Source organism: Eleutherodactylus coqui, chromosome 6, assembly GCF_035609145.1.
Source record: "Eleutherodactylus coqui strain aEleCoq1 chromosome 6, aEleCoq1.hap1, whole genome shotgun sequence".
Lineage (NCBI taxonomy): Eukaryota > Metazoa > Chordata > Amphibia > Anura > Eleutherodactylidae > Eleutherodactylus > Eleutherodactylus coqui.
This window is the reverse complement of record NC_089842.1, coordinates 189,156,798-189,171,027: the sequence shown is the minus strand read 5'-3', so window position 1 is coordinate 189,171,027 and position 14,230 is coordinate 189,156,798. Positions and strand designations below refer to the sequence as shown.

The 14,230-nt window shown below is 44.4% G+C and overlaps 1 protein-coding gene across 1 annotated transcript; it reads left to right on the top strand.

Moving 5' to 3' along the window:
* The first annotated feature begins 1,038 nt into the window (after positions 1-1,038).
* On the top strand, positions 1,039-9,463 carry ERH (ERH mRNA splicing and mitosis factor). The gene is made up of 4 exons (XM_066608493.1): positions 1,039-1,174; positions 5,136-5,223; positions 7,397-7,517; positions 9,031-9,463. The coding sequence occupies exons 1-4, from the start codon at positions 1,172-1,174 to the stop codon at positions 9,131-9,133; spliced, it is 315 nt and encodes a 104-aa protein (XP_066464590.1). The 5' UTR covers positions 1,039-1,171; the 3' UTR covers positions 9,134-9,463.
* The last annotated feature ends 4,767 nt before the right edge of the window (positions 9,464-14,230 follow it).

Sequence of the window (14,230 nt, the reverse complement as noted above, 5' to 3'; positions counted from 1 at the left end):
CCAGGCCCCTCTTGTACTCCTTTAGTGAGTTCCCCGTCACCACGTCCTCAGGCAGAGAGTTCCATAGTCTCACTGCTCTTACAGTAAAGAACCCCCTTCTATGTTGGTGTAGAAATCTTCTTTCCTCTAGACATAGAGGGTGCCCCCTTGTTACAGTCCTGGGTATAAATAGATGATGGGAGAGATCTCTGTATTGTCCCCTGATATATCTATACATAGTTATTAGGTTGCCCCTTAGCCATCTTTGTTCCAAACTAAAAAAACCCAATTTTGATAACCTCTCTGGGTATTGTAGTCCGGCAATTCCATTTATTACTTTAGTTGTCCGTCTTTGAACCTACTCAAGCTCTGATATGTCTTCTTGAGTACCGATTCCCCCAAACTGTCCACAATATTCCATGTGTGGTCTAAGCAAGGTTAATGAAGAAAAAGATGAAAAATTCAAAAAAGAAGGAAAAGGAGGAAGAAAAAAGAAAAAAAGAAGCAATAAAAAACAGAATATAAATAGAAAAATGCAGAATTTTAGCTGGTTCGGCCGGTTTGGGTTTGTGCTGAACTGAAGCTTTAGCGCAGTTCTACCCAAAACAGGGTTCCTGCTCACTCACCACTAATAACAAGGGCTCCCTCACATGAGCATTTTTTACATGTTCGTGTAACATGCAGTAATTAACCTACATTACTTTCCTACACAGCATGCAAAACAGAACGCAGCATGCGCTATCTTGGCGAGTAGTATACGTGCGGTGTATGAGGATTTATTGGTAATGCATAAGGCACTGCTGTGTACGCCCGCGGCACGCTGCAGAAACTGCTAGCGTGAGAGAGCTCGTTACTATCATAAATACATGTAGACCCATTTCCCTAATTTCTTCAGAATAAGAGAAGTCTAACCACTAGGGGGAACCAGTGGTATATCTTTACGGGGGCTGCAGGGTAAACCATTGTATGTTTTCCCCTCCTCTCTACTGCCCCCTACACATAAACAGAGCCAACTACAACAGCTCTGAAGCACCGTGAACTATCGCGAGATCGGGTGGCGTGAAGCGCCGTGACGTCAGCGCGCCTCACTTCCGGTTACTGATAGCATGTACGGCCTCATTTTTACCGGAAGTGGCAGCTAGTGTTTCCGGGCGGATCTACCGTTAGTCTGTGCTTACTGCGGAGCCTGAGGATGGTGAGTGAGGAGGCGGCGGCACCTGTCCGGTAGCTCCTGTGGGGGTCGCCGCTGTACACACGTGTATGTCGGGGCGCTCTGTGGTGACCTGAGCGGTCCTCATGTGGGAGCTGGTTACTATAACATAGCAGTCACCTAGAAGACCCTGTATGTACAGTGAGTGCAGCCATAATGGCTGCGGCTATGGGAGCTCCCATGTAGTGCAGACGCCCCCATTCTGCAGGGAGGTTCTAGAAGCTTCCTAACAAGATGTTAGTGGATTAGAGGGGGATGGTTCTGTTGAGGCCGCTTTCACATCCGTTCGGAGGTTCAGTTGCAGTTTCATCCGCTAAAATGTGGGATAGCTGAGTGGAAACAAAAATGGCCCCATTGTAGTCCATGGTGTTCTGGTCAGTTCAGCCATGGTGATTCCGCAAACGGAGCTGGAAAACCGAACCCCTGAGGCAAATGTGAAAACAGTCTAAGGCCGAGCGTATCCGGCAGCGTGCAAACTGCGAGATCTACGCTTGCGTCGCGATGATATTGCCGCCAGTAGCCATGTGCTGTCTTGGAGAGTATGTGCCAAGGTAGAGCATGCTAAGACTTTTCTTGCGCATGTGTTTAGCTGAGTGGCAACATGGCCACCTATGGCAGATTGGTACAGTGCATTATGTGCGCAAGTCCCCCTCACGGAATACGCTTTCTGATGTGCTTGTGTGAGCCCGCTCTAACCCGTTAGCTACCAGGCATTTTGGGGAGATTTATTTATTTTTTTTCATCCTGACCTTTTTCAGAAGCCATAATATTATTTTTACATTGTGTTTGTTTGTGGGAGTAGTGTGTGTGTTATTATTATTATGATTATTATGATTATTATTATTATTATGATTATTATTATTATTATTATTATTTATTTTTTTATATATATATTTTTCTTTTCTTTTTTTATGCACCATATAACGGATTGGAAAACCTTTTGTAGTAGCAAGGGGCGGCTCATCCAATGGTTTGGGAAAAGCAAAACTTTCTTTAGTCGTTTGACGGGCCGCAGGTGGGACGGCTCCCACTGACTTCAATGGAAGCCGCCCATGTTGGAACCACAGAAAAATAAAGCATGCCGCAATTTACCTTTTTTTTTTTTATCAGCGAGATGAAATTGCAATTGGTTTCCGCCTGTGTGCATGAAGAATCACATTTCCATAGCATGCTATGGAGGGTTATTGCTACGGATTCTGCTGCAAAAAGCCTCGCGTGTGCATGAGGCCTTAGTCGTTACAAAAAGTTTTACTAATTTGTAGGGTGAAATGGGGGAAAAAAACACAAGTGCATCATTTTTTAGAGGGTTTGCTTCTGCAGTTTTCACCTTGCAGTAAAACATGTTAACAAGAGATGAGCGAACCTACTCGGCCACGCCCCTTTTTCGCCCGAGCGCCGCGATTCGAGTACTTCCGTACTTGGGCGAAAAGATTCGGGGGGCGCTGTGGGTGAGTGGGGGGTTGCAGCAGGGAGTGGGGGGGGGGGGGAGAGAGAGAGGGCTCCCCCCTGTTCCCCGCTGCTACCCCCTCCCCCCCGCTCCGCCACGCCTCCCGGCGCCCCCCGAATCTTTTCATCCGAGTACGGAAGTACTCGAAAATCGCGGTGATCGAGTAATTACTTGACACGAGTATATTCGCTCATCTCTAATGTTAACCCTTTAAGGACTGGGCCTATTTTAACCCCGAGGACACAACAATTTATTGAAGAGTCTCATCTCCATTTTTCAAAAGCCATTCACAGGATGTGTGTTCACTTCCTGTTGCGTTAAGTATCCCGCAGACGGGACATAAACTTGCATTCTGTAGCGTAAAGGGGGTTAAATGTGTTCTCCAGGCCTTTTCCTATTGATGATATATCCTCTCTTGTAATGATTTGATTGCTTCTACAATGTACTGCAATACTTGGAAGAGTACTTTCATTTTCTGAGCGCCACAGCTCCTTGCGGCAGTTGAACATGACGTCATGTAGCTCTATGTAGAGCCGTCTTCAGCTGCTGGAAGGAGCCCAAAACAGCTGGCGTGGCAGAAGCACTCTGAAGTGAAAGTGCAGGTACTCTTTTAGTATTGCAGTATATTGTATTTTTAACATTCACATTTGTCATAGGTGGGGCTTAAAAGGGTTGTCTACTTGCAAACTATTGATGAAACCTATCTGCAGGATGGGCCATCTGTAGTAGATTGATGGGGTTTGGCTCTCCAGCTCACTTCATACCCAACCCGCACCTGTAAGACGTACATTTATCTCAGAGGGGAAAAGGGTTAAAAAGGAATTGAAGGGTGATCGCCGGTCTTTGTTTTCTAGTCTGCAGCAATAATGTTGTGACATGGGACTTCCACAGCCAATCGCTGGCCTCTGGCACACACGGGGTAGAGACTCCAACGGCCAGTGATTGGTTGCAGCAGTCATGTGTTGTCAACATGACATTGGTGCAGTCTAGTAAACTAGGACCATCAGAGCTGTGGCACTGGCATGACGGGGAAATGGCAGGTAAGTACATTTATTATTTTTTTAAGTCTCTCCTACTTGCCATTTTTTTCTTTTAAACAGACGACTTATTTAAAGGGGTTGTCTCGCGCCGAAATGGTTTTTTGTTTTTTTTCCATAGGTCCCCCGTTCGGCGCAGGACAACCCCAAGGGATGTGTTTAAAAAAAAGCATATTACTTACCCGAATCCCCGCTCTGCGACGTCTTCCTTCTCCTTCCTTCACCAAGATGGCCGCCGGGATCTTCACCCACGATGCACCGCGGGTCCTTTCCCATGGTGCACCGTGGGCTCTGTGCGGTCCATTGCTGATTCCAGCCTCCTGATTGGCTGGAATCGGCACACGTGGCGGGGCTACGAGGACCAGCTCTCCGGCACGAGCGTCCCCATTCACCAGGAAGAAGACCGCACAGCGCAAGCGCGTCTAAAAAAGCAAGAAGACATCAGAATTAGACGGATCCATGGCGACGGGGACGCTAGCAACGGAGCAGGTAAGTGAATAACTTCTGTATGGCTCATATTTAATGCACGATGTATATTACAAAGTGCATTAATATGGCCATACAGAAGTGTATAACCCCACTTGCTGCCGCGAGACAACCCCTTTAAGACAGTAAAGACTCCTAGTAATACTGATTGGTGACAGACGGGTTATGCCATTGGTATGTTTATAACCACAGGGAGCACCATGCTCACACGATCGAAGGGCCTGTAGTGCTTAGTGGAGTGCCGCTACAGCGCTATCATGCATACGGTGCTATATCTGGTATTCCAGCGAAGCTCCGTTAAACTGAATGAGGCTGATCTACTATATCTGAAACGGTGGCTGAATAACAATGGTGCTGCATCTGGTAAGAGCTGTTGTGGCTGTAGCAAGACCTAAACTTTTGTGAGCAATGGAGATCCCAGCAGTTGGACTCGCACTCATCATGTATCAGGAACAGCTGCCAGCTGTTGGGATGCCGCTTGTCACCAGCAAAACACAGGGTACGGGGTGGAAGCAGATGGCTCAACGCCTGTGTAGTGACCAGCGCTGGTCACTGTAGGTGCCGCTCCTATTTATGTGTTTGCAATTCCCAGCGCCGGCCCTACACAGAGATCGTAGTTATCTGCTTCCGCTCCGTACCCTTTGTTTTGTCGGTGACAGCAGGCTTGACAAAGACTAATACAGTTGAAACGTCGCTGATTTTAATGTGGAGGAATAAAATGGACTTTTAATTTGTTTTCACCATACTTGCTGCCACTTCTCTTTCTTGCTATATAGGTGACAGCGGGTGTTCCAACAGCTGATCAGCCAGGCTATAGCTCATTAATAAAAAAAAATATCCCAGAAAACCAAGTGTCTGTAACTTTTTTTCCAGGGAGCCTTGCCTAGGATACACTTTAAACCCCTTGTTTTTGTATGGTAACAGCCTGGTAATGTATATTTTAACTAATGGTGTAATTTCTCGTTTTCTCTTCCAGTCTCACACAATCTTGCTGGTCCAGCCTACAAAGAGGCCTGAAGGAAGAACATACGCAGATTATGAATCTGTCAATGAATGCATGGAAGGTATGACGTTGTTTGACAAATTCTAGTGCTTTAGATCAGGCACTATGGGCTCTTTTACACTGAATGATGATCGTTGAGTGTAAATGCTGTCGGTGACTGAGCAACAGATGATTAGTTATTATAGTTTATTCCTGTAGGCCTACAAATCAAACTACTATTGGTTGTTCATCTATGAATTGAGGCGGGTGACCAAAACTATATCCATCCTGCTCTGCATCCATTCAATGATTGCTCCTGTGTAAAAGTGCAGGAGCCATTTATCGCTGGGATGACTGTCGGGCACTTAAGATTGGACAGTTAGAATCCCACCTGTCCAGTCCTTGTATCTGCTTGCATTCTCTAGAGGAAAAAAGTGAAAAAGCTACTATATCTAAGGCTTCTCAGCTTTGGGAAATGATAGTTCTGCTACAAATCAGGTTGCTGCTGCTTTCTTATGTTCTAGTTTTTTCTCCACATGTTTTGGTTAATGTTTGCCGGATACAGAACTTGGCAGATTACCCTCATGAAAAGCAGCATGTTACTTTAACCCCTTAATGACGTGGCCCCTTTTTCTTTTCCCATTTTCGTTTTTTCCTCCCCCCCCCCCCCCCCCCCCCCCCTTCACAAAAATCGTAACTCCTTTATTTATCCATCTACATCGCTGTATGAGGGCTTGTTTTTTGCGGGACGAGTTGTATTTTTCAATGGTGCTATTTAAAGTACCATATAATGTACCGAAAAACTTTTTCAATTCTAAGTGGAGTAAAATGAAAAAAAAACACATTTCGCCATCTTTTAGTGCGTCTTGTTTCTACGGTGCGCAAACGGCAACAAAAGCGACATGATAACTTTATTCTATGGGTCGGTACGATTACTACAATACCAAACTTGTATAGTTTTTTTTTTTTTTTTTTTTTAAACTACTTTTTTTTTCTCAGACATTTAATTTTTTCAATTTTCTGCGGTCATTTTGTGTGCGCAATAACTTTATTTTTCTGTCGACGTAGTTGAGCAAGGGCTCATTTTTTTGCAGGATGTCCTGTAGTTTCTGATAGTACCAATTTTGAATACATACGATTTTTTTGATCGCTTTTTATTGCGTCTTTTCTGGGAAACAGGGTAACTAAAAAAGTGCATTTCTGGCATTCTTTATTTTATTTTTCGGACGACGTTCACCGTGCGGGAAAAATAATGCACTACTTTGATCGTTCGGACTTTTACGGATGCGACGATACCAAATACATATTTTAATTTTATGATTTAGATTTTTTAATAGATATGGGAAAAGGAGTGATTTAAACTTTTACAAATTTTTTTTTATAATTAAAAAACTTTATTGATTTTTTTAAAATTTATTTATATTTTTTTACATTACTTTGAAAGCGATGCTTTGATCGCTCCTGCAGTATGACGTAATGCTATAGCATGGCTTGATAGGCAGTCTGGTAAGGCAGCCCTGGGGCCTTTCATTAGGCCCCCGGCTGCCATGATAGCTGCACGGCTCCCCCGATCTCACCGCGGGGGGGCTGTGCGGGACCCCCGAACATCGTGCGGGGTATTTAAATGCCGCTGTCAGAATTGACAGCGGCATTTAAATGGTTAATAGCCGTGATCGGCCACGCGCCCGAACGCGGCTATTGCCCGCAGGTGTCAGCTGTTATAAACAGCTGACGCCCCCACTGTATGAAGAGGTTGCCACGCAACCTCTCTTCATACATACACCGCGGCTCCATGACGTACCGGTACGTCATGGAGCGGGAAGGGGTTAATCACTAGGCTTTCTGGACCGGTGCTCAGAATCACTGCACCGGAGCACAGGAAGTACACTAACTTTGTTTAGTGATATTTCAAGTATATAACTTTTTTTAATATTTTGACAGTTCTGCGCCCTTTTCAGAATCAGTATATCTAAGTTTTATTTGGTATCACAAACTCATTTCAGATTTTGTATTTAGTGTTCACATATTGTTAATGTAGTATTACACGAGCCATATGATATTTTATGTCCTGCAGCTTACCCAACAGTTCGTTTCTTCGAATTCGCCAGTATCGACTGTCTGAAATAGGATATCTTGTCTTAATTCCTTTACTACGTTGCGGCATTCTGGGACAGAAGGTCATTTGCTAGTTCTCAGGAAGAATAGCAAGGATGTCTCCCACATCTCTCATTACTGTCCTTTGTTTTATTATACAGGAGTGTGTAAGATGTATGAGGAGCATTTAAAGAGAATGAATCCCAATAGCCCATCCATCACGTATGATATCAGTCAGCTCTTTGACTTCATTGATGATCTAGCAGACCTCAGCTGCCTAGTGTAAGTATTCATGGCATGTTATAGAGTTGAGGAGATTGTATCTAGTTCTATGGGGAACGATTCAGCATAACTTGTATCTTACTCATTTATATCCTTGCTTATTATGAGCTGAACAGTCCAATGGCTAGGACTGTGGCAAGACGGATTGTACCAAGATTGACTCTTGGCACCTATCCACAGGCTAGGTGATAAAAAATGTCTGGGTGGAGGTCTTATTGCTGAGACCCATCGATCCCAAGAGCAGGTGTTGCCATCACTGCCGGCTTTTTCCGCAACCTGCGCAGTGAGGAGGAGTTTAAATGGCGCTGTGGTAATGCATGCACGGCACCGCTCCAATTATTTTTAGTGCGACTGCCGGAGGTAGCTGAGTGCTTAAATTCAGCTATTTCCAGCAGCCCCATTTAAATGGATTGAGTGCTGCTATGCATATTTGACCACCGCTCCATTCAATCTGACATCATTGTGGTTGGGTGCAGTGATAGAAGGGGATTTGGGATCCCAATTCTTGGGATTGATGGGGGGTGCCAGCTGTGAGGCCCCCATCAACCAGACCTATTCTGTGGGTAAGTGATAAGTCTATCTTGGTACAACCCCCTTTAATGTAGGGTCAGTTCATTGGCGTGTTATAAACATTGCCTCATTTCAAATAAATTGCCTTACAGCAAGTTTAAGTGCAGCCCCAGTACTACAGCTCTTTTGAACAATGATTCCACCTAAAGGCACCATAAGGCTCCTTGTCCATGTGCATTGCGGTATCTGCCGCAGGAGCCGCTGCCGATTCTCCGCCAGTCAGCCCTATCTGATAGATAGACTGACTGCAAAGAATCTGGACAATTCGCAGCATGCTGCGAAGTGCCCGCCGCGAGCGGAGAATTGCAATGCTTCTCCACTCATGGACAGTGTGTCGGCGCTTTCCATAGCAGTGCTATGGAAGGCGTAAGAGGGCGTGATTCACCAGCGGTTTACAGCCGGCAAAATCACGCCTGTGGACAGGCACCCTAAGTTAGTTTTAACAATGATTTTACCCCCCAGCAGATTACACTAGATGAAATCAAAGACTTGCTTACTCATCTTTTTCCAACACTTTCCATTGTGGGTAAATTTGGGATGCCCTCTTACATATAAATAAAATAAATAAATCTTGGTATTTGTATAGCATATACATATCTAATGTATACAGCCTGTTTTAGTCATGCGAAATCGCAGCTGCGCACTGACTTTTATTCGTTACACGCGCAATTGTTACCCCACAAAACTTGCTCCAAGAAGTAATAGTTTTGTGTATGATGTTGCCAGATACGTACATTTCATCTTGTACAACTATAAGGTCTAAGATGTATTGACAACTACTCTGTTACTATGACCCTCCCATCCACATCATTTCAATCAGTCACCATGATAAAAATAACAACCATAGGAACTGGAACAAGGCTACTTTCTGCCACAACTACGTTTGTCATTAATTGATCCAAATCCTAATTTTTCCATTCTTTTCTGTCATATTGTCTTTCAGGTATCGGGCAGACACTCAGACATATCAGCCCTATAACAAAGACTGGATCAAAGAGAAGATTTATGTCCTCCTCCGTCGACAGGCTCAACAAGCAGGAAAATAAACAGCCGTGTACCTCGGGCAGTAGAGGGCCTTTGTTTTGTAATATAGTGGTTTGTGTTATGTTTATGCTATAGGGGACAATGTTTTAGATCAATGTGGAAACTGTTATGTTTAAAAACATTTTTGTTAAGTTTTCTTTGCGCTGACCAGCAGAATTGAAACAGTGACTGGTTGTATGCTTGTACCCCTAGGAGTCCTTGCAGAGTCCAGCTCTTCCAGCCCGGGATAGCTGCATTGTGCAACGTTTTTCAAAGCCCCTTTTTGGCTGGATTCACTATACCATAAATTTAATATTTTAGACAAAAGCAATAAAATGACTTGGTAGTTAAAATGTCTGTATGTCTTTCTTTACACATCCATAATAATTAGTAGAATTAAGTATATTTTAATTTGCTTATTAGCAGGCTTCAGTCGCCAGAGGGAATTATTTTCCACAAGTGCTTGCTTTTATATAGGATTGCCAGCATAATGATTGACTCTGCTTCTTTATAGGATAATTGAGCTTTGGAAGTCTTTGTCAGTGGTTTTGCCTGTCATTATGTAACATCCCATAGGAGGAGGTGTAGTTATCCACTGAAGTCTTTGAATAGTTACGATGGGAAGAAAGTCAGCATTTCCCTTTTCAAAAACCTCCTGAAAAATATTTAGTATAGTAATGTCAATTCCAGAATAATTTCTAGTATATAGGGGAAACTTGTAGGCATTATACAGGGAGAGGAAATTCTGGACACCTGTTTTAGTGGTGTAATTGGGAGAAAACAGACTTTCAATGTGTGAAAGTATTAATTGGGAGGGAGACTGCATTTTTTTTTTTTTTTGGTGGAGGGAATGTTTTTGGTAGCCATTTTGTAATCTCTCATATCAAATTCAGTTTAGGTTTTTCCAGTGCAAAAGGGGTCATCTGCTATCAGTCTTGGCTAGAATTTACTCAGAATTGCACTGGAAGTGTCAGTTTTATGTTGGCTTTAATTTTTTAGCACAAAACTTTGCCCTGGTTTAGCTACTAAGGTCATAATTTGGTGTGGTATCTGGGAGACTCGTATCATAAGGCCTTTGTTCATTGCTGGATCACTTAATAGTGAGGAGGACCTCCAGCTGTTATAGAATACCATATTTCCTGTGGTCAATAAGAACAGTGCACTTCCATGTTGCTTTTAACAGGATGGTGCACCTATGCACTTTGCTGTAACTGTATGCAGATGGCAGGATGTGTAATTCCGTGGCCACTGGACTGGGCGTAGAAGCCCGCTAGAATAGCCACTAAGGCCACCAGACTTGATGCTTTTTATCTCTGGGCCCATTTAAAGTCCTTTTGTATGCCGAAGAAATACGTTATGGTTCACCTGAAACAGTAAAGTCTACAGTGCTGTGAAACCTCACCTGCAGTTCTTCAGCATTTTCTTGTAAAGTGGGTTAAACACTTAAAGGGGTTGTCCCGCGCCGAAACGGGTTTTTTTTTTTTTCAACCCCCCCCCCCGTTCGGCGCGAGACAACCCCGATGCAGGGACCTAAAGAAAGCTTACCGGAGCGCTTACCTTAATCCCCGCGCTCCGGTGACTTCTATACTTACCTGCTGAAGATGGCCGCCGGGAACCTCTTCCTCCGTGGACCGCAGCTCTTCTGTGCGGTCCATTGCCGATTCCAGCCTCCTGATTGGCTGGAATCGGCACGTGACGGGGCGGAGCTACACGGAGCCCCATAGAGAACAGGAGAAGACCTGGACTGCGCAAGCGCGGCTAATTTGGCCATCGGAGGGCGAAAATTAGTCGGCACCATGGAGACGAGGACGCCAGCAACGGAGCAGGTAAGTATAAAACTTTTTATAACTTCTGTATGGCTCATAATTAATGCACAATGTATATTACAAAGTGCATTATTATGGCCATACAGAAGTGTATAGACCCACTTGCTGCCGCGGGACAACCCCTTTAAGCCTATGCATTAAGCAGAATGGTGGACACATCATGTAAAGCACTTAGTAATACTTTGCTCTCACTGAAACTGTTTCCTCCACCAAAAAATGCAGCCTCCTTTCTAATTAATACTTCTACATATTGGAAGACACTTGTCTCCTGACTATACTAATCCCCTTAGTGACCAAGACTGTCTGCACCTTAATGAGGCCAAATTTTGGAAAACTGACATGTCACTAACATAAAATAACTCTGTAAAGGTTTTGCATATCCTATTAACATAGTATGTAAGGCCGAATGAAGACAATGTCCATCTAGTCCAGCCTGTCTATCCTACTGTGTTGATCCAGAGGAAGGCAAAAAACCCCAAGGCCAGAAGTGATTCTGACATTGTTTTTTCGCCACATATCGTACGTCATTGAGGTGGTAAAAATAGACCGATACAATGTGTATATATTAAAAGCCCCAAATTGTCTTTTTCACATTTTCAACTGCAATATGTCAAATCTGTGCAAACCTACTGTACAAATTTGCATCTTTCCATCATTCTGGAAGTATATTGGAAAAACGTCATCATTTTATTTATTTTTTTAACCACTTTAGGAAATGGACAAATTTTAACATTAATTAACATTTTGAGGAACACTTTTCTTGCACCAAACCAAGATTGCAAAGGCTCATAGGTGTCAGAATGATAGATACCCCCACAAATGGTACATAATTTCATCTTGCCTCAGTTATCCTTGAGGGGAGAAAACTTAAAGGGGTTGTCCCGCAAAAGCAAGTGGGGTTAAAGGGGTTGTCTCGTGAAATCAAGTGGGGGGTTATACACTTCTGTATGGCCATATTAATGCACTTTGTAATATACATCGTGCATTAAATATGAGCCATACAGAAGTTATTCACTTACCTGCTCCGTTGCTAGCGTCCACGTCTCCATGGTTCTGTCTAATTTCGCTGGCGGCTTGCTTTTTTAGACGCGCTTGCGCAGTCCGGTCTTCTGCTCTGAGCACAAGCCGCTTCAGCGTGCTCGCCGCTACAGCTCTTTTGCGCATGCGCAGACGAGCTGTAACTTCTCGGGAGCGCGCTGGAGCGGCCATTCTGCTACCATCCTCTCAGAGGAAGTTGCAGAAACTTGAGCCGCCGAGCAGATGCCCAGGTAAGTGATGGGTGACGGACTTACAGGGGTGACGAGTGACGGACTGCCGCTGTGGCCCCGGAGCCTGGCGCCGGGTGACTGTGGCCCAAGAGCGTGTGCTGTGGTCGGCGGCCGCAGTGGGTCCGGTCGGCGGCTGCGGGGCGTCTGATTGTCAGGGAGACACAGCTGGTAGCGTCTCGGGAGTGCGCACGTCGGGCTACAGCAAACGATGGGAAAAGAGCTGGTGGCCATTTTGGGGAAACTTTTTATAAGTTGCTGAAACGCTGGAACTGTAAGTAGAAACCGGCTAGAAAAGTCATTTACATGGGTGCTTAGTAATGTATGCTTAAGGGGGACCGGGCAAAAAAAAAAAATTCACTGCTTCCTCGAGACAACCCCTTTAAGCACTTCTGTATGGCCATATTAATGCACTTTGTAATATACATTGTCAGAGATGGGGATGCCAACACCGGAGGGGGTAAGTGTATAACTTCTGTATGGCTAATATTTAATGCATGATGTATATTAAAGTGCATTAATATGACCATACAGAAGTGCTTAACCCCACTTGCTTTCACAGGACAACCCCTTTAAGTTTAACTTTTTAGTACTTTTTTTTTTTACTTTACATGATCGCTGTTATCCATTGGATAACAGCGATTATGTGACCAGGACTTGCATACAGTGGCTTCCGGGGATATCTCCCTGCTATCCATACGAGCCGGCGGCAGGGAGATTTTAAATCTCCCCGGTCTTCTGCACATGCGCAGAAGCCTGTGGTAGATCCTGGAAGGGCCAGAACGTTGCAGGACATCGGAGGACGGAGGTGAGTAGTTTCTGCTCCCCTCATGGATTTGATCCATGTGGTGAGTTAAAACTTTAACTTTGCATGAGATTTTCCCAGATCTCACCCTGATATCGCAGGTGCAGGCAAAACACAGGGAGACCAAACCCAGGGAAGGCAGTAGGTGGCGGAGGACTGCAGCAGCCTGCAGGTAAGCAGTTTCAGTCCACTAAAGTGATCGGATCGCTGAGGGGAGCTGAAACGGGTCTTCCCAGCGCAAACATTTATTTGCTTGACTCATTATAGGAAGCAAGCAAAAAATATCAGAAGCCCCATAGAGGAACTGCTAGAGAGACATTGACTGAAATGAGGTCTGTCTGACTACCAACATGGCACCTGAAATGTTTCCCTAGGAATTACGCAGCATGCTGCGCTAATTCACCTGGGATTGTGTGACTGATCTGTGCTAGAAGCTCCAAATGGAACATTCATCACAGATGTGAACAGGGCCTTAAATTGTTCGGTTCCTGAAAAAAAACGAGCTAAACTCCTCAAACCAAAGGGGTAGGAGGACACAGTCCACTGTGGAGCTTTTTTTTTTATAGTTTAGTGTGGCTTCATACAAGCGTATGCGCAAATACGCTCACCTGAGCAGAACATATTTGCGCATGAACGAGGTGGGATGATTTGCTCACGTCTGTGCATAGCACTGTACTTTATGCGCACGCAGGGCCAGTTCACACATGCTTGCACGACAACGTTTGTGGATTAAAGGCTATTTGCCTAATGAGGTCCAGATATGTTCTTTTTCCAGCAGTTTTGCACAGTGTTTCACACATCACGTTGTGTATTTGCATACCTTCCATAGACTTATGGGGGCCCTTACTCTGCTAGACATAGAAAGAGCAGCTTCAATTTTTTCCCCACATGCGCAAAATGCACTAACACAAATCCATTGAAATCAAAAGGTTCTATTCCCTGTGTTTTGCGCATGTATGTTTTAAACGTGCAAATACGGTCGTGTGAAGAAGCCCTTATACAGAAATATTTTTTTAGTTAATATATCGCAAGTATGCTCGTTTTTTGCATGAAGTACATTTGCAGTTGCGACATTTACATGACTCCACAGGAATGAGAAGCGGGAATGTTGGTATGGAGCAGAATACTAAGGATACTCGGGGGACATCAACTAGCAGAAATTTCTCCCCATGACAAGCAGTCTACTGAACCCCTGCAGGCTGCTGATACTATGTACAGCGGCAC